The 20,235-nt window shown below is 33.7% G+C and overlaps 1 protein-coding gene across 1 annotated transcript; it reads right to left on the bottom strand.

The window, feature by feature from the left end:
* Positions 1 to 8,470: 8,470 nt before the first annotated feature.
* LOC132757318 (neuronal acetylcholine receptor subunit alpha-10-like) lies at positions 8,471 to 11,796 on the bottom strand. The gene is made up of 5 exons (XM_060748572.1): positions 11,476 to 11,796; positions 11,001 to 11,170; positions 10,374 to 10,418; positions 9,043 to 9,152; positions 8,471 to 8,630 (listed from the first exon to the last, which is right to left on the bottom strand). Exons 1-5 carry the CDS (start codon positions 11,516 to 11,518, stop codon positions 8,471 to 8,473), a joined length of 528 nt encoding a protein of 175 aa, XP_060604555.1. The 5' UTR covers positions 11,519 to 11,796.
* Between the last annotated feature and the right edge of the window lie 8,439 nt (positions 11,797 to 20,235).

Genomic DNA, 20,235 nt, shown 5'->3' with positions numbered 1-20,235 from the left:
GTTAATTTTTACACTTTTGACTTTTACCCAGGACATAACTCTGATATCATCAGGAAACTTTATAGATAGATAGATCTCATTGAATAGAAGTGCAGTGCAAAAAAACATAACTCCGCTTTGCCTAATTTTGGAGTTTTTGCCCTTTGTTCATTTTTTTTATACTTTCCTGTGTCCAGAACCTTCTCGGGGAGCATCACCCGGTTCAACCCGTTCTTGTTAAACCTGATATAACATTGGTACAATCTGTTCGAATGCCACTAAAGTTAAAGGTACATGTACATTGTAAGAGTAGTGTTTTTAAATAACCTATATTTAACAAGAAAATGCTCAAGTGACAGCTATACTGTTCACAAGGCGACACATCTGACTCACAGAGTTCTAGTCTATCTTGAAAAATTATAACAAATGATAGTTTAACGGCTCATTTTTGTATAAAAGAATAAAGAAAGTAATATAAAAGTAATCTTGACTGTCTGTAAGAATGTTAGGGGACGTTCAGATTGTTTCTACCAACACTGGCAGCCTCGATAATACATTTCTGCGTACAACCATAGCATTTTCTCTTCGACTAGTTATGACGCCTGAGTAACATTTTCAAGAATAAACACACTGGTTAGAAAAGTGTTTAACGTTTATATCATGAAATCCCCTATTCATCTATGTCAAACTTCAATAATAAAAATAACAATCACTTTCACACATTTTTGCAAAACTTTCACTTTTAACAATCTAAGAACATTTTAGTAATTTGAAAAATGATCAAGTCCATGATAGTATCTCCAGTGAATGGACAGTTCTTAGAAATTTGGTTTACATTTATCCAGTGTTGACGTGTGGTTTCTTTGTATTCTTCCTTTTCATCCAATTCTCAGCAATGATCGAAATTGTTCTTATTTTCATAAATGTGCCAACCAAAATGTATATTCAACTTCTACAAAATTCTACATTACAATACTGCACATTTGTATCTCGCTTTTCATTTAGGTATATTCTCTATACACTGCTGTTATATAAACTAATTACCATGTTGTCAATTTATTTAGTAATTTCATTTTAAGCTCGACTATTCGATAAGAATAAGTAGAGCTTAATTGTAGTCACTTGAGCGTCTGCGTCCGCATCGGCTTAACCACTTGTGTTAAAGTTTTTGTAATACCTCAAACTTTGCACACTTGTTCACCATCAATTTAAAAATTTACGTTAAAGCTTTTGTAATATACCTCAAATATTTTCAGAGTCCATTGACATATGGCTTTGAAACTTTGCACACTTGTTCACCATTATAACCCCAACCTGTAGACAGGAGGAGGTAACTGTATCAAGCATTTTGACATAATTATGCCCCTTTTTCAACTTAGAATTTACATTTAGGTTTGCATACATTTTCATATTCTATTGAAACAAGTTGTGACATAATTATGCCCCTTTTTCAACTTAGAATTTATATTTAGGTTTGCATACATTTTCATATTCTATTGAAACAAGTTGAAATTTTATACTCCTCTTTGAGGGCATAATAGGACTCTCTCCAAGGCCTATAACTGTAACATGGATTTAAAGAAAAATTTTGTCCTTTTGTTAACTAAGAAATTTTTACATTATCAAGGTTCTTTAACTATCAAGCATTAAGAATAGTCGAGCGTTGCTGTCCTACTGACAGCTCTTGTTTTTTTTTTCAAATAAGGGGTTGAAAGAGTAGACATGAGGGCTCCAGTAAAACAAAATTCAGTAATAAACTTACTGACAACAGCAAACAGCCATTTTTTGTGCCCCAACTTTGGGGGGGGGGGAGGGGGGGGCATTTAGATTTACCCTTGTCCCGTGTAGCTCAAAAAGTATTTGACAAAGAGTCATGAAACCTAACAGGAATGTTTCTCAGCATGTGATGTTGTGCACCTGGGTATTTTGGTGTGGATTTATTTAGTATTATTAGAGTTATTTCCCTTGACTTAGTAAAAATTTACAATTTTCAACTTGTGTGGCAAGTAACTCAAAAAGTCTTTGACCTAGTCATGAAACTTAACAGGAATGTTGATCACCCTGTGGAGTTGTGCATCTAGGGTTTCGCTTGTGGATTTATTTTGTTTTGTCAGAGTTATTGCCCTTGACTTAGTAAAAATTTGCAATTTTCAACTTGTGTCGCACATAGCTCAAAAAGTATTTGACCAGGGTCATGAAACTTTACAGGAATGTTGATCAGCATGTGTAATTTTGCACCTGGGTATTTTTGTGTGAATTTATATGTTTAGTCAGAGTTATTGCCCTTGACTCATTTTCAATTTGTGTCGTGCGTAGCTCAAAATGTGTTTAACCTATGAAACTTAACAGGAATGTTGGTCAGCATCTGTAGTTGTGCACCTTTGGTTGCGCTTGTGGATTTATCCAGTATTTGTAGAGTTATTGCCCTTGACTTAGTAAAAACCGTTTCATTATGTTGTGTTATTTGTTCCTTGAGTGCTGGAGTTAGAATCAACCAACTTTACAGGAATAATGATCAACATCACTGTGAAGCTATGCATCTCGGATTTTGCATGTGGATATTTTTCAGTTTTGTTAGAGTTATTGCCCTTGACTTAGTATATAAATTTGCAATTTTCATCTTGTTCATGCATAGCTCAAAAAGTATTTGTCCTGTACCTGAAAGTTTACAAGAATGTGTATCAGCATGTGTACTTATGCACCTTGAAGTTTGCTTGTGGATTTATTCAGTCTGTGTAAAGTTCTTGCCCTTTGCTTAGTAAAAGATTTTTAATTTTCAACTTGTGGCACAAAAAATATTTGACCTAAAGTCATAAGATTGACAAAACAGTGGAGTGGGGGGGCACCCATGTCCTATGGACACAGTTCTAGTTTTATCTACCGCTTCCATGGCTTCTGCGACAAATACTCCAACGCTGCTGCGATCCACCGCCTCTGTGAAAGCTGTGGCCAGTGTGTTTATCTCATTAATGAGAAGCACGCTGTTTTAGAACTTTAACTCTCTTTTATAACTATAATTTTGGTGTTATTACCCTTAGTAATTTTTTCACATTTATTTTTTATCAGATAAAAATATAAGTATAAGAGATATAAACATTGATAGAAATACATTGATCAACAACCATAATTCATAATTAACAACGATGAACGACCGACCATTCAATGTTTATAAAAACATGGTAATTTTACATGCAGTTTTTTGTTTTGTTTTGCATTTTGTATCGTTTTTCTTCTTGTATTAAAAAAGGACATGTAAATATGTTAAAATTATTTTTATTTTGTCTTTAACATCATTATATACAACAATTATTAGAGAAGTGTGTGTAACTAATAAATTGACAATGTGATTTACAAAGGATATCTTGTCAGGTTGCTGGCACATGGTTTCCATCACATCTATTCTGGCCATATGCAAAGTACATGCAACAATCCATACTCTGACTTGTGATACAACATAAAACTTATCTTTTTATGTGTTTATCTTTGAACATAAACTCATAAAACTATAAAAAAAAATCAAGTTAAAAGAAAATAAAACACACATATAAATATTTATATTATTTACAAAGTAGACCATCCTTAATTAAAACTCTTTAAAATAAATAAAAACTGCACATTTCCTCTTCAAATATATGATTTACATGTATTTTATTAAGATTTCTAATATGAATAGGCTGATTGCAGTCTGCTTTTTAGCTGAATGGAAGAATCCGTGCAATCAGTTAATTATATTGAATGCCGGAAAATATTAATTAACTGTATGACAGGATTTTTATTCGACCTGAATCAATATTCTAGTTACTAATATATTTATGTGAACGAAAACAGGTGATCACATTTCAGAATATAACTGACGAAGACACTCTGAGGATAAGTCTCGTACTCCAGTATATTTAAGTTGTGGTCCATATGAGTTGTGTTATGTTCTGGAAGGACCCTCCTTTCCAGAGATAAGTTTTAAACACATAGATTAGTGTTACTATACTAAAGCATAATATATACAGCAGCAGACAAACCCTATCGAGAATTCGCGCTAATTTCTGCCAGTCTTCACGTACATTCTCCTCCTCGTCATTTAAAGCAAAATGTCTCTCAATATTTCTTTAACATCCGTCTGTGTTCTTTTGGAAGCGATACTTCCAGTAGTTGCTGATTTCCAGTGGAGAATACTGAGTCATTTCTATGTAATTTTTCAGTAGGACCATTCATATCCCATTGGGCGATTGTGTTTTTCGTTGGTGTCTTTTCATTCTGCAACGAAATAAACGAACTACATTATTTAAAATTGGATTAATTGTTGGGGCATTTCAATTACTGTTAAAGTATATTAATGCCGTTGGGCCTTCTAGCAGCACTAGTAAATTATAAGAAATTGTCAACAGTTTAAAAAAAATTGCTGTCTAGGTAAACAGCTTTAGTTTTTTCAGAAAACTGAACCATTGCAATATTTATTCTAGATAGCTAGATTGTCACGAATATCTGGATTCAGATAATTATTTTAATCTAGCCAATATACATGTATATAAAATATAAAAGTGATGAGAATATTTATCCCTTATCAAAAATTGTATAGTTTGCACAATATTTACCTGTACATTTATATTGGTGTTAGTCCTCTTCTGGCCTTGCGCAGTTGCAATTTACGTTTATAGGCTGCCGTTGGGTTCAGATTTTTGGCAGTTTGTAATTTCTAACCACCTAGAAATACACTATTTAGTGAATCTCCTTGACTCGTTCTGAAATACAAAATAGAAGGTTTTTCATATTATATTTATAGTGGCACGTTTGTAACTTCACTTTTTCATTGGATAATCGTGACGTTTATATTATTAGTTTATAAAGATCGTTGACAGGTTATATGGCCCTATATAAACGGCTATTTATATTGCAAACATCCGTTTATATATACGGCCATATAACCTGTCAACGATCTTTATAACGAATTTATTAATACAGCAAGCATCATTTTTTTTAGAGAAAAAAAGTAAGATTTTTTCATGAATCGACAGCAGCCGTGTATAGTGTATTATAAAACCATATAAACGTCACGATTATCGCAATGAAAAATGACGTTTACAAAACGTGCAGTATTATAAAGTTTTCATATCAGCTTTCCCCGTTTAAGGGGGGCTGGTTAAGGTCGCTGACTTGAGATCACAGGTCCCTCACTGCTGTAGGTTCGATCTTCACTCGGGTCGGAAATCTTTCATTTCAGGAAGCCATTCAGCTGGCTTACGGAAGGTCGGTGGTTCTACCCAGGTGCCGCTCTGACTGAAATAATGCCCGAGGGCACCGCGGGGTCTTTCTCGCACCAATAAAAGCTGGAAAAAAAAAAATCGAACGAAAAATCTCGCGGGGGAAGCGTTCTAGATGGCCCCGACTTGAGTGTACGGTTTCGCCCCCATTATTGGGCTCTCCGGCGGCGACCTTTTGAAATAAACGCATTAAAAAATCCCGTTCTATATACCACCACTGCCACCAATTTGCCTTTTTTTTGTATTGTTAAATTAGTTTATAAATATTTCGACTGGTTTTAAAAAATGACGCGTATACAAACGTTTGTTTGTTATATAACCCTCGGCCTAGGCGGATGCGGGATTATAATTTCCAATTCAAACGTTTGTATAGGGCCAAAACTAATAATATACACACTATTGTCAATTTTTATGAACCTAATTTCATTTTTTGTTTCAAACTAAGTAAGTGTGCTGTATTATAAAATTTCGTTATATTATATTTTCACATGTTAAATATGACCGGTTTTATTTCAACGGTTGTTTGCCAATGGTAACCTGCGCCTAAACGACTTGGTTATATAATGAATATTCGTTTGTATATGGGGTCGTATATAACCTGTCAAAAAATATTCCCATTATGTAACAATTATTCATGTTGAGCTTTTTAGTTAATTTTTTGCCAAATGTAGAAAAACACAAAAACATTTGTTTTATTTACTGAATTAGTAGCTTTTCGGTCAGGCATGTTTTTGATAGTGTGGCCATTACAATATATTTTACATATGAAGAAAATTAAGAAATAAACTAACCTGGACATAAACCTTTATTTTCTTTTTTTATCCATAGTGTCCAACACTGTCAACAATTCGTACTTATTTGAAAAACACTGATTTCTAAGGATTCTGCCAGAAATATCTTCGCGGTCCATGACGGAACTGTTTAAGCCCTTTTCACGGGGCCAACCTCTATGATGCAACGTTCAACACAAAACACTGACCATCACTAATGACAAACCAACCAGGCAACATTGACACAACGGGCGGAAATATTAAACCTTTGCGAAGGGATGTAAAATACCTTACTATTGGAAAACCTCTTACAGATATTGCCATAATTTTACAATACTTCATGATTATTGGCTAGAAGTTACTGTGATTTCAATCTGATCTAAAGTAGAAAAACAAACTGGACGTCCGACGTCACATTTGGGGAACTAAGGTGGGTAACGAAAACACAATTTCCTGTGATCAACCAACTCCTGTGAACTAAATTCATACAAGTTGAATTGTAATAAAGCTTGCAATGCATACTTAACATAATAACCCTTCGGCATTGAATTGCGTTAAATTGCAGTAAAATTAACGTAGGGTTTTTCCTTTCTACACGGTGGTTTGTTTTTTCAACAAAGCGCAAATGTTTTACTTATGGTGAATAGGCTGTTACAGGTTAGTACGGGCCAAATGGCTGTTGTACAATCAACAGACTAAGAGACCATTTTCGTCCAGTAAATATATACATTTATTATGTGCAGTAAATTTTAATTTAGCAAATAGAAAATATGTTAATGATACAATCAATGAATCAAACGTTTGGTTCGGGTTGATGATTTTACTGTTAGCCAATGCAAGCATTTTGCATGGATGACAGCTGGTCCTACGAATTTAAATCAAACATCTTAATTGAACCATTTACGATGAAACATTAACTCATAAGTTCAAGTTTGTGTAGATTTATTTTAGTTTGCAAACACTTCAAATTATATAAAACTATTGAATGAATAATACAAAGAATTAAATTTTCACCCCAAAGACCTGTCCAATGTTGGACTTTAAATGATTCATTTTTACCTCTTTTTAAAGTTTTAGGATTTTCTTCAAAGCAAAATCCAAAAAAATCCTGAGAGATTATGACCTATGCTGAGCATAAGTAGTATACAGGACTCTAGAAACAGGAAAAGCAAATGATCCCCTTTCGATACTATACAACATATTGTTTGTTATGAAACAAACGTACGCCAAGAAATTGGGAAAGTCATCAGCATGACGGTGGTAGAAGTCAGAATGGATGACCAGTAGAAACACTGACTGAGACAGCAAAACACAAGTAACTTCTAATGAAGATTTTACCCCCGCGCTCTCAGCTGTCAGCAGAACCCTGAACAAAATAGGAATATTTTCATTAGGTACAATAGTATATTTAAAGCCGCTTCACGACAAAACCAACATAGTGGGAGGTGTTGCGGACGCAGCATGGATCAGGACGGAGGCTGCGCATGCGCGCAGTACTGATCAGGATCCATGCTGTTCGCTTACCAACTCTATTACAAGTAGAGAAACTGATAGCGAAAAGAATGGATCCTGATCGATCAGACTGCGCGGATGCGCAGGCTGGTCTGGATCCATGCTGGTCGCAAACCCATTATGTTGGTTTTGTCGTGACGCGGCTCATTTTTATTAGTAAAACAATAGATTTGCATAAATCTAGCAATAAACGTTATTAAAAAGAATAAGATCAAAAGTTCATAACGGCACCAATAACTTCGTTTTTGTAGACAATGCAACAAGAATAAATAACAAAAGTATATCTAGCATGGAGTTAAACAAACAACACTTCCTAACTTACCAATCGCTGCAGTTGCTCCTATCAAAATACATGGAAATAACATCGTCATTACGTAGTGATCCGGACGTTCTGGCCATAATAACGATGAAATTGACGTCAGCATATGGTTCTAGGTACATAATTACGTTCCGCTGTGCTGTAATTTCTGTTACTATCCACTCGTTATTCGTTATGAACGAACTCAAATCTCCATATGTTTAGATAAAAATTTTTTGCGTAAAAAATTTTTGAAAACAAGCATAAACAAAACACTTTAATACATAAATAAATAAGTATGGTACGATCATTTTGAAAAAAACATCTTTTAAACAAAATATTTATGGATTAATCAAAAGGTCATTTTAAAAGTCTAAAATAAAAACTTTTGGTTTGAATTTACATATTTAACTTTAAAATTTCAAACAAAAAACCAAAAAAAAAACGTTTTAAAAAATTTTAATGTTAATAAAAGAAATTTTTCGGGGACTTTAAATTTTAAATGTAATATGATTTACCAAATTTTTCACTTAATCAAATTTTTAAATTTAGAAAAAAAAAAACCATAAAAAATAAACATCATACCGGGGGTTTCGGAAAAATTTGGGGTAGAATTTAAATTTATCTAATTGTGTATGTGGGACCATGACCGAACTTCAAACCACATTCTTGTGGGTGTCGAACGGGAAATATGTGACCCTCACCCGACAGACGCTGTGTAACACATCGTTGGAAAGCCATAGTAGACAGTACCACTGCTGCTTAGTTTTGCCCCGGTATTCAATTAATCCCGGTAACATGACCTCTTCAGCAGAACTATCAATTAAACAGAAACAATAGTTATTTTCTTAATCTGATTATATCTTATCTACCGACTATTTTCCTAAAAAGTAAAAGCAGATTAATCAATATACGAAATCAGCTAATAAATTAAAAATCAGCTTTTTTCAACTTTAAATTATCTTCCTTTTTTATATTTATTTATGGGTGACCAATGTTACCATTTACCATCAATTAACATGTAGTCGAAATGCGAATGAATATCAAAAAAGTGAAGAAGTGTGTCGCAAAATAAAAGATGTTCGCTTTTGTTTTATTTCTAGTATTACATAATATTATACTAAAAAAAACAAATTATAATAGCAAAGGGTTTTTAACCATACAAAAAGAACTTTGTTGATGTTACCCATCAATAGTCTATCTGACATTAACATTGTATAGACATTACCTATCATAAAGAGCTAAGTCGGGCACCCAAATGGCTGAATAAGGGACACGAAGGGTGTCAATAAATCCGTAGTGTGAACTGTTCCATTTTAATTGACAGTCTGTCCAACCCTGTGGGCAAGAAGAATGTTTAATAAATAAATTAGTCTAGATAAAGTTCATGTCTATATTACACTGTAAGCGTGGTCGAGGGTTAATATGATAAAACATCTCCAGAAACACGAGGGCGCATGAAAGCCAGGTCCGTAGAGCAATTGATTCAATATGTCCGAGGGCTCTGCAGAGTGAACTAAAAATTATATTATATAAGCTCTATTTTGCATAAAAGTCTAATTCAGTCAATCCGTTAATGCATGTTTTGTCTACCTCTGGCTGCGTATAAGCAAATTTTCAATAATTTTTAAGTTTAAGCCAGTTTAAAAGGTGCAAGGTCATAACGAATAAGTCAACATTTTTTTTTTTCGAATCTGTAAATAAATAATGAAAACTAATAACAATTTAAAGCAAATTTCAATAATTTGCCTTGTAAATCGTAACAATCTAAGCAAATTTCAATAAAATTTTAATTGACCTTCTGACCGTTAATGTCAAAATTTAAAAGTCAAGGTCATTATTAGAATTTAATTCAAAACATGTTGGTTTTGTAATGAACTTTGTTTCTTTTGTCAAAAGTTATAAAAAAATCTGGTAAAAAAAATGACAAATTTATATATAATGAAGGCGGGGAATTACTTTGAATAAGAATTAGTGCTATTATCATCTTTTTTGTGCATTAACGTCAACACTTTAGGACTTATTAAATTCCTTGCCCCGAGAGCTCGGGATTTAATGAGTCCTCGTGCTTATGCAGATGTTAAAGGGACTCCACTGAGGTTTAAAAGCAATAAAAACATTACATTTGAATTTATGGGCACTTTAAACAGAAATATATGCAAAGATAGTTAAGAAATATACTTTGAAATAAATTGAAAATCGTATTTTTATGCTTTCCTTAGCCCGATTTGAGTGAAAAGTGTTTAAACGCTTTTCATTTTTGGTCTTTTTTTTTACAATTTGTATCATTATCCTGGAATAACGAAGTGCGCAAATTATCTGAAATTTTGCACAAAGATAAGTGGTCTTAACCAACATCAAATGGTACATTTATCTGGAAAAAATATTTTCAGACCCAACATGTCAAAAAACCTCAGTGGAGTCCCTTTAATTAACGACATAAATGTATAACCCTCTATTATATTTTTCTATCTCTCCAAAATAGTATGAATATATATTGTTATATATGTCTATAATACATTTTTAAACCTATTCTATTGTGTATAAAATTAGTCATACCATCCGAACCCAAATGTTTGACGTCATTATCTGTTCCTTCTCATTCTGTAATTACAAAATATAGCTACATGTTGTTATTTGAATAGACTCAAGTGTCTGTTAATCAAAAGCTTGAGTAATAAAATATAGAGAAGAAATGAATCTCTGTTTCATCAGAGACATAGATAATCTATGTCTCTGGTTTCATTCATCTAACGTATGCACATTCGGATAAATCCCAAATTGTAATTTTGTATAAACATCGCATGGCGACTCTCCAAATTTCAATGTGGAGTGTATCTCCGTGCGTTATTTCAGGCCAAGAAAGCATCTGAGTGGACCACCAAACTTCCGCAAGCAGGCTGGATAGCTACCTCACATGAAGAAATCGAAAGTCCAGACCAGGATTCGATTCCAAAGCGGTGAGGTGCCAGTATTGTCAGGTTTTTTAGATTCTGCAACAGATATAAATAATAAAAATATTTCAGCTGTTGACTGTGTTTTATAGTTTACATATTTCATATGTGCGTGCTTATTAATATCCACCAATTCTTTTGCAAGTTAGCGTGATCAATTTCTCGGAAGAAGCAGTAAGAAATAATTCGGTAAATTTCGGCATTTATGATTTTTTTAAGTGAAAGAACTTACCAAAATAAGAATTTGTCTAAGAGCTATATTTAAACTGACGTTCACATGACTTGGCCCATTTTTGCATACCGGTAATAACTCCGTATTGTAATTTTCAAACAGATCCTTATAGAGGGTTGAAGATACCAGTTCATCACCTGTACATCCCAACCATGATGATGCTAGGATAACTGAAATAAATTGTGAGCAAACTTGGCTATATAAACATACTGCATACATGACCTGTGTGTGTGTGTGTGTTTGGTTTGTTTACCCTCGCCACCGGAATGAACCATATGGGCGAGCACATACTTCATTTAAAAGTACATGACCATAGAAGATGCCAGACAAAATAGTGTAACTATAAACAGTCAACTGTCAGGTTAACAGAAAATGTCTACTCAGACCACGGACTTTAATTACAATAGTTCCCGATTCTTGTAATTAAAGTCCGTTTTAAGGAGCAGTAAAATAAAACAAAAAAACAGACACTTACCAGCAACAAAGCAAATATAACTGATGCGCATCCTCGTATTCATTTTATAAAATAAAAGTACACTATATAACACACTGATATTTCCAGAACTTCAACAGAAAATTTGTGGACAAAAAAGTACAAATCGCTACAATGTATTGAAAGAAAGTCGAACCAATCATCCAGAACATAAATTGCAACAAAAAAGTCTTTATTTATTTATCACACATCGCAATATTATAGCATACCTCTATTGTTAAGTTAACCACGTGACACATAACTGTTGTTCGAAATGACTTGATGTTATGACTTCTGGCTATGTGGTAAGAGATTTGAGAGATTATCTTTGCCAGTTAAAACATATCAAAACAAAAATTGTTGAAGACAATGTTATTTCATTTTTATATAATCTAAGCTAGGTACTTAATTATATTTTTTTCCGAACAGATAGCATATGGTGTTATAAAATATAATGACCTAGAGAAAGTTTTTGTTTCCGGTGATATGAATAGCAGGACTTCCGAATTTCCCTGATAATTTAGTTTTTGACAAGTATTTAGACCAAAATATATCTGTTTTGAATATACGTGATGTGCCTTTAAGAGTAAACAAGGATCACGTAATTGACAATCATGTGCGGCGCTTAATAGATATATGCCCTCGAGACAGGGGCGACTAAACGGTGACTTCTCAATTATAGATTGTTACTGACTTTTGAAGATTTTGATTCGCTCACCGATTTTGAAATTCTCGAATTTAATGAATATTCAGATCATGCATAAGAGTATAATTTCACCAGTTCCCAAGTCTTCAACCACAGACCCACGGGATCCTTTGTCATACAGGGGTATTTCATTGGCTCCATCCATGTATAAAATATACTGCTCTGTTTTAAATAATAGATTAGTAAAATGGACAGCTAGTAATAATATTATAAGTGATGAGCAAAATGGTTTTATAAAAGGTAAAAGTACAATTGACCAAGTACAGTCCCTAACAAATATTATTGAAACACGTAAACTTAAAAAGTTACAAACATTTACTGCTTTTATAGATTTCAGGAAGGCGTATGACCTTATAGACCGTACATCACTGTGGCAAAAGTTGCACCAGCAGGTGGGGATAGGGGGCAGACTGTTTCAGGCAATTTCATCATTATATAAAGATGTTAAGTGCTGTATACGCTTAAATGGATTTGATACACCTTGGTTTGATGTAAAATGTGGATTGAAACAAGGCTGCCCCCTGTCTCCAATGCTGTTTAACTTGTATATTAATGATTTAGTAATGTATATGAATAATTTAGACAAAGGTGTTTATATTGGTGAAAGAAAAATATGTATTTTGCTATATGCTGATGACATAGTTTTGTTGGCAGAAAACGCCAAAGATCTTCAATCCATGTTAGATGCTTTAGCTTTATGGTGTTGTCAAAATAAAATGACTGTCAATTGTGATAAATCCAATATTGTTCACTTTAGAGCCAACAGTATTTCCAAAACTGAACATGTTTTTGAATTCAATTCAGAAAAACTGGAAATTGTTCATAGTTATAAGTATCTTGGTGTCGTACTAAATGAATTTTTGGATTTTAATGAAATTGCAAAGACAGTTGCAATGTCTGCCTCTAGAGCACTTGGTCTTGTTATATCCAAAAGTAAGGCATTTGGTGGTTTTCAGTACTCTACATTTACAAAACTTTATGATTCAATGGTATGGCCCATAATTAATTACAGTGCCCCGATTTGGGGTGATAGATCTTACTCGTGCATTAATGCAGTTCATCATAGGGCAATGCGTTACTACTTGGGTGTTGGAAGATACACTCCGAATGTGGCTGTAAGTGGAGAGATGGGTTGGAAACCACCAATTGTTAGACAGTGGGTGTCTGTATTTAGACAGTATTTTAGAGTTATGAATATGGATGATAATAGAATTAATAAGTCTGTATATATGTGGTCTAAAGCAAGTAATGTCAAGAATGGTTTTTACCGACTTAAGAAACTTTTAAAAGATATTAATAGTAATCACATACTAGAGGCTAATATCGGAAATGCCAAACCTACCATATCAATGCTAGAATCTAAACTTATGGAAATAGAAACAAATAAATGGAAGTTATTACTTCAGAGAGAAAATGCCATTAGAGGAAATGGCGGGAATAAATTAAGGACTTACAGGAAGTTTAAATCTCAGTTCTGCACTGAAAAGTACCTTACGTCTAAGTTGCCATTTATGTATAGATCAGCCTTTACAAAATTCAGATGTGGTGTAGCACCACTAAGAATAGAAACAGGTCGCTATGAAAATATTGATGTAATGAATAGAAAATGCTTTAACTGTCCGGACACTATAGAAGATGAGAAACATGTATTACTTTACTGTCCATTATATAATGATATAAGGAAAGAGTTGGTCTCTGCGTTAGATGATGTATTAAGAAATAGAGATATTATATCTGATGATGACAAAATGGTTACAATTTTTAGTAGTGAAAACCTAGTATATTTATCTGCCAAAGCCTGCCACCATATTCTGTTTGAGAGAAAAAGAAAATTGTACTGTAAATCATGATTCTTTTATTTGTTTTTATGGAGTATCGTTTTAACCAATATGTAAATAATGGTTAGTAATATTTTAGATTGTTTTTATGGTTTTTTTTACAAATATATTCAAGAAGTAGGTTCCAATAAGTAGACGTGATAAAAATTCCTAATTTAAGATTTTTGTATTTTTTTATATTGATATAGGATATCGCTCTAATGCGCAATATTGAGCTTTGCCTTTATTTTAGTCATGAGTATTTGGTTGGAGGCTGCTTCTTGAATTGAACCATTGTAACAGATACAGTTGTATTAACATACAAATAGGTCTTATGATACTATAGGACTGCGATGTCTAGTCATGAATAAATCACACTTTCTTGTTTATTGCTTTACACCCAATATTATTACTATTTAGGTAAAACACACATACACATTATATCAAGGGTATAGTGTTTGGATGAACTTTCGGATGTGTGTAGGATCTGCATATATCTGGGCGTTTCTCGGAACACTGTAAACTTGTACACTGCTGTAACATTTAAATCTTACAACCAGCAATAACAACACAAACTACACAGAATTTCAACTAAAATAAATACAGTCTGGTTGTCTCAACACTTCCCATTATTTTATTTTTATTTTTTTTTTAAAAAAAAAGAAAAATACTTGGTTTTATTTTTAAGTAACTTTGTAGATATGTCCAGTATGTTAGATTTGTTGTAAAGTTATGTATAGTCTCTTATAACTCATCTATGAGTGGCATTTATGTACAATGTCGTAGGTTTTATATTTGTATTATTTTAATATTGTACATGATGATGAGACTTTAATAAACTATCTTATCTTATCTTATCTTATGCATCATTGTTGTTTACGTTTTCAAAAAAATAAAAATAAAAAAATGACAATGTGAAAAGCGAGACTAAACTATGGAGGGCGTTCATTGCCAAAATTCCAGACAGGTTCCTTTTGTATGCCTACCATTTTTTATTGTATCCGTGCATATCACATAATATGCCTCTTAATATAATCTTTTAATTCAAGGTTCCCGCCTTTGTATACCAAAATTTACATATACAATGTAGACCGTAACAACTCACATGGAAAACAACAACAAATTTATAAGTTGTCACTTCCATTGCAAACAATACATGTGCAACTTTGCACACTTATAGATATCTATCTGTACCTGAAGTCAATGTAGAAAAACCGTGTGTAAATCATGTTTAATGAGACAAATAAGGAATTCAAAGGTTTTTTTAAACCCTATTATTGTCTTTGGCCGTCTGTTATCAAATTTGATAGCATTATGTCTTCTAATTCAAAGAAAACTATATGTGCTTTATCTAAGTTTATTTACTTAGCAAATAGACAACGCATTTCATAATATCACTCCTAATAATACCTGAAAATGTAATGTTGTTTTGTATGTTGCATGTATATCTTTCAAAAAGAACTGACTTGCAACAGTGAATATAACTTTTAGTCTATAGGACTTTAGTGTTCTTCATGTCTTTATATGTAAAAAAAAAGATAGAATTAGTGAAGTGCAGACTATTAAGAATATTGTACGTTATTATATGAGCAATCTCATTGGTCCAAACAGTAGTCAACATAACTTTTTATAGAATCATATTCAATGACCATATATCATAGACTGTTAATTAAGTGTGATTATTAAAAATAATTGTTGCGTTTTGTTCTTTTGAAATATCACTATTTTACTATTATAGTTAAAAGTTACACCGCAATGATGAGTATAAACTTGGAATTACTTTTGTATGCGCAGCGTTCACATAGTTGTTGCACGCCTTCTACATGCGTCTTTTTTCCCGCGCTTCAACGAAACAGACAAAAGTTGTATATGTATAAGGTTGTACTTTCTGTGAATTTTCCTATTCATAAAATAAAACAATTATTGACTAGAATGCTTGTGGATTTATTATGTTTTGTCACAGTTATTGCCCTTGACTTAGTAAAAATTTGCAATTTTCAACTTGTGTCTCACAGAGCTAAAAAAAAGTTTTTGACATAGAGTCATAAAACGTTACAGGAATGTTGATCGGCATGTGAAGTTGTGCACCTGGCCCAGTGTTCACTAAGAAAAGATCAGGATCAGGATCAAGTGATCCTGATTTTATTTTCATTGTTTTATAGTACTAAAATTAATAATGTTTTGCTAAAATTAAATGATAGATATTCAAAATGTAAAAAATTGTCGATTTGCAAAGAAACCAAACTATTTTGGGATAAAATCAACAAATAACAAACCAAATACAAAAATTTTCGGATCAAAATAAGGATCAATTTTAGGATCAGGATCAATATTTGGATCAACTGTAAAATGTCCGTATCTTGCAAAAACTAGAACTATCACTAAATGTGATTAATACCCCCACAAGTCTGCTTCGGAAATGAGGATGTTACTAGTAACAGAATACCTTGTTTTATTATAGAATTGAAACATAGAGTTATGGTTGAGGGCAATTAAAGATAATTGTGGTTCATGTATGTTGCATTTCCTTTCAATGTGGTTGGCCATTGATGAAGTTTAATTGAATTACTCTGTAATAAGTCCAGAAAGACAAATAAAAAGAACAAAGGGCAATAACTCTATAAATACTGAAGATAGAGTTATAGTTCTTGTGCACTGCACTTCCCCTTATTGTGCTTGACCATTGTATGAAGTTGTTTTGAATTCCAACCAGTACGTTTTAAGTTATGCTCCGGACAAGGAAAAGTATCAAAGGGCAGTAACTCTGTATTTTGTCAAAATGGAGTTATGGCTCTTGTGCACTGCACTTCCTTTTAATGTCCTTCACAACTGTATGAAGTTGTACTGAATTCCAAACAGTTATGCTCTGGACAAGGAAAAGTAACAAAGGGCAATAACTCTGTAATTAGTCAAGATGGAGTTATGGTTCTTGTGCACTGCACTTCCCCTTATTGTGCTTGACCATTGTTTGAAGTTGTTTTGAATTCCAACCAGTAGTTTTCAAGTCATGCTCTGGACAAAGGGCAGTAACTCTGTAATTAGTCAAGATGGAGTTATGGTTCTTATGCACTGCACTTCCTCGCAATGTGCTTGACCATTGTATGAAGTTACAATGAATTCCAACAATAAGTCTTCAAGTTATGGTCAGGACAAAAGAAAGCAATGGAAAAGTAACAAAGGGCAATAACTCTGTAATTAGTCAAGATGGAGTTATGGTTCTTGTGCACTGCACTTCCCCTTATTGTGCTTGGCCATTGTATGAAGTTGTTTTGAATTCCAACCAGTAGTTTTAAAGTCATGCTCTGGACAAGGAAAATAAACAAAGGGCAGTAACTCTGTAAATAAGTCAAAAATGGAGTTATGGTTCTTGTGCACTGCACTTCCTCTCAATGTACTGGACCATTGTATGAAGTTATAATGAATTGCAACAATTAGTCTTCAAGTTATGGTCCGGACAAAGAAAGTAATGGAAAAGTAATAAAAGGGCAATAACTCTGTAATTACTTTAGATAAAGTTATGGTTCTTATGCACTGCACTTTCTCTCAATGTGCTTGACCATTGTATGTAGTTATATTGAATTCCAACCATTAGTCTTCAAGTTATGGTCCGGATAAAAAAAGAAGGCAATGGAAAAGCAACAAAGGGCAATAACTCTGTAATTACTTTAGATAGAGTTATGGTTCTTGTGCACTGCACTTCCCCTTATTGTGTTTGACAATTGAGTGAAGTTGTTTTGAATTCCAACCAGTAGTTTTCAAGTTATGCCCAGGACAAGGAAAAGTAACAAAGGGCAATAACTCTGTAATTAGTCAAGATAGAGTTATGTTTCTTACGCACTGCACTTCCTCTCAATGTGCTTGACCATTGTATGTAGTTATATTGAATTCCAACCATTAGTCTTCAAGTTATGCTCCGGACAAGGAAAATGCAACGGACAAAAAAAAAAAGCAATGGAAAAGCAACAAAGGGCAACAACTCTGTAATTACTTTAGATAGAGTTATGGTTCTTGTACACTGCACTTCCCCTTATTGTGTTTGACAATTGTATGAAGTTGTTTTGAATTCCAACCAGTAGTTTTCAAGTTATGCCCCGGACAAGGAAAAGTAACAAAGGGCAATAACTCTGTAATTAGTCAAGATAGAGTTATGGTTCTTGTGCACTGCACTTCCTCTCAATGTGCTTGACCATTGTATGTAGTTATATTAAATTCCAACCATTAGTTTTCAAGTTATGATCCGGACAAGGAAAATGCAACGGACGTCTGGACCGACCGACCACCGGGTGACTCCTATATACCCCCCCAAACTTCGTTTTTGGGGGTATAATAACAATAAATTCATTCTAAAATTTCATGAACTTGCTATTGCAAGTCCAGTTCTACCAAATTAATATTAGATATTTTATTTATGAGGATAAACAACGAAGAATAATAGAGTTTTTAAATTTGATCCCGATCTTGATCCTGATCCTTAAATCTTTGTGAACACGGGGCCAGGTGTTTCGCTTGTGAATCTATTTTGTTTTGTCACAGTTATTGCCCTTGACTTGCGATGAATTTGCAATTTTCAGCTTGTGACCCACATAGTAAAAGCCGTCCGGTTAGCTCAATAGGTAGACATACATTCCTACAAAAGTAAGAGTGCGGATTTTAAGTTCAAGGATAACTCTGTCAAAATCACAGGACCAAAACCAATTTCGAACTTGACTTGTATTTTCTGGTTAATTAAATATCTGCACGTGTAATTTCAACCTCATACAACTACAATAAACATACATTTCCACAAAAGTATGAGTGCGGAAACTGAAAATTACAAATTTTTTCAAGTTGAAAAGAATTATCTTTGTCCAAAATCATCGAACCATGACCAAATTCGAACTTGACCTGCACATTCTTATGACATATCCATACATTATGTTTGAGTTGAATGCGTACAACTGTTGGGGGAGATAATGAACCAAAACTGAAAATTTCTTATTTTTCTCAACGTTCAAGAGGGATTACTCTGTCAAAAATCATCAAACCATGACCAAATTCGAACTTGAGCTGCATTTTTCTTAAATGATATGTCCATAGGTCAAATGGTTTGCAACAGTTGCCAAGATAATAAACGGACACTGGCGATGACAGAATGACGGAACAGGGGTAACACTATATGCCCCTAGCCATTCTACTGCAGGCGCGTAACAAGGCCGGACTAAGCAAACACCATTAATCATAAGCAGACACTGGGTGATATCAAAACTACCTTTCATAGCAAACTGCATTGCTTACAATGAAGTCCTTGGTAGTTTGAAGCTTGACTTTTCAACATTAATGCTTTTGCTATGTACAATTATGCTGTTGTTGCTGTCCTGGCTAGGGCATAAAAAGATCACATTTTCATTTTTAGCTTGACAATTTCTTTATTGCAAAATAAACAAGAGGGCCAAGATGGCCCTAGATAGCTCACCTGACCCATCGACCTAGTTTTTGACCCAGGTGACCCATATTCGAACTTGACCTAGAAATCATCAAAACAAACTTTCAGACCAATTTACAGGATATTGATGATCAAAGCAGTAGCCACTAGAGTGTTAACAACATTTTCCTATCTTTAGCTCCTGTGACCTAGTTTTTCAACCGAGATGACCCATGTTCGAACTCATCCAAGCAATTACCTAGACAAGCATCCTGACCAAGTTTCATGAGAATTGAATAAAAAAAATGTGACCACTAGAGTGTTAACAAGGTTTTTCCATATTTGAGTGGTGTGACCTAGTTTTTGACCCCAGGTGACCCATATTCAAACTTGACCTAGGAATCATCAAACAAACATTCAGACCAATTTCCAGGATCTTTGGATCAAAACAGTAGCCACTAGAGTGTTAACAAGTTTTTCTATCTTTAGCTCCTGTGACCTAGTTTTTCATCCGAGATGACCCATATCCGAACTCATCCGAGCTATTACCTAGACAAGCATCCTGACAAAGTTTGATGATGATTGAGGCAAAAATGTGACTTCAAGAGTGTTAATAAGGTTTTTCTATTTTTAGCTCCTGTGACCTAGTTTTTCATCCGAGATGAATAATGTTTGAACTCATCTGAGCAATTACCTAGATAAGCAACCTGACAAAGTTTGATGATGATTGAGGCAAAAATGTGACCGCTAGAGTGTTAACGAACAAGTGTGGACGGACGACAGACATTCAACGATCCTAAAAGCTCACCCTGAGCTAAATTTTGCTTGATTTTGCTATA

Source organism: Ruditapes philippinarum, unplaced genomic scaffold (genome assembly GCF_026571515.1).
Source record: "Ruditapes philippinarum isolate M1 unplaced genomic scaffold, ASM2657151v2 ctg3234_1_1_1_1, whole genome shotgun sequence".
NCBI lineage: Eukaryota > Metazoa > Mollusca > Bivalvia > Venerida > Veneridae > Ruditapes > Ruditapes philippinarum.
The sequence above is the reverse complement of the archived record's forward strand: the minus strand, read 5'-3'. Positions and strand labels throughout refer to the sequence as shown.

Bases quoted from the DNA above. Each gene is read 5' to 3' on its own strand.
- LOC132757318 (XM_060748572.1), bottom strand. From the start codon at position 11,518: ATGAATACGAGGATGCGCATCAGTTATATTTGCTTTGTTGCTG. The intron at 10,419-11,000 runs GTAAGTTCTTTC...TTGTAATTACAG, and splicing joins TTAGACAAATTCTTATTTTG to AATGAGAAGGAACAGATAAT. The intron at 8,631-9,042 runs GTAATGTCTATA...TTTAATTGATAG, and splicing joins GACTTAGCTCTTTATGATAG to TTCTGCTGAAGAGGTCATGT.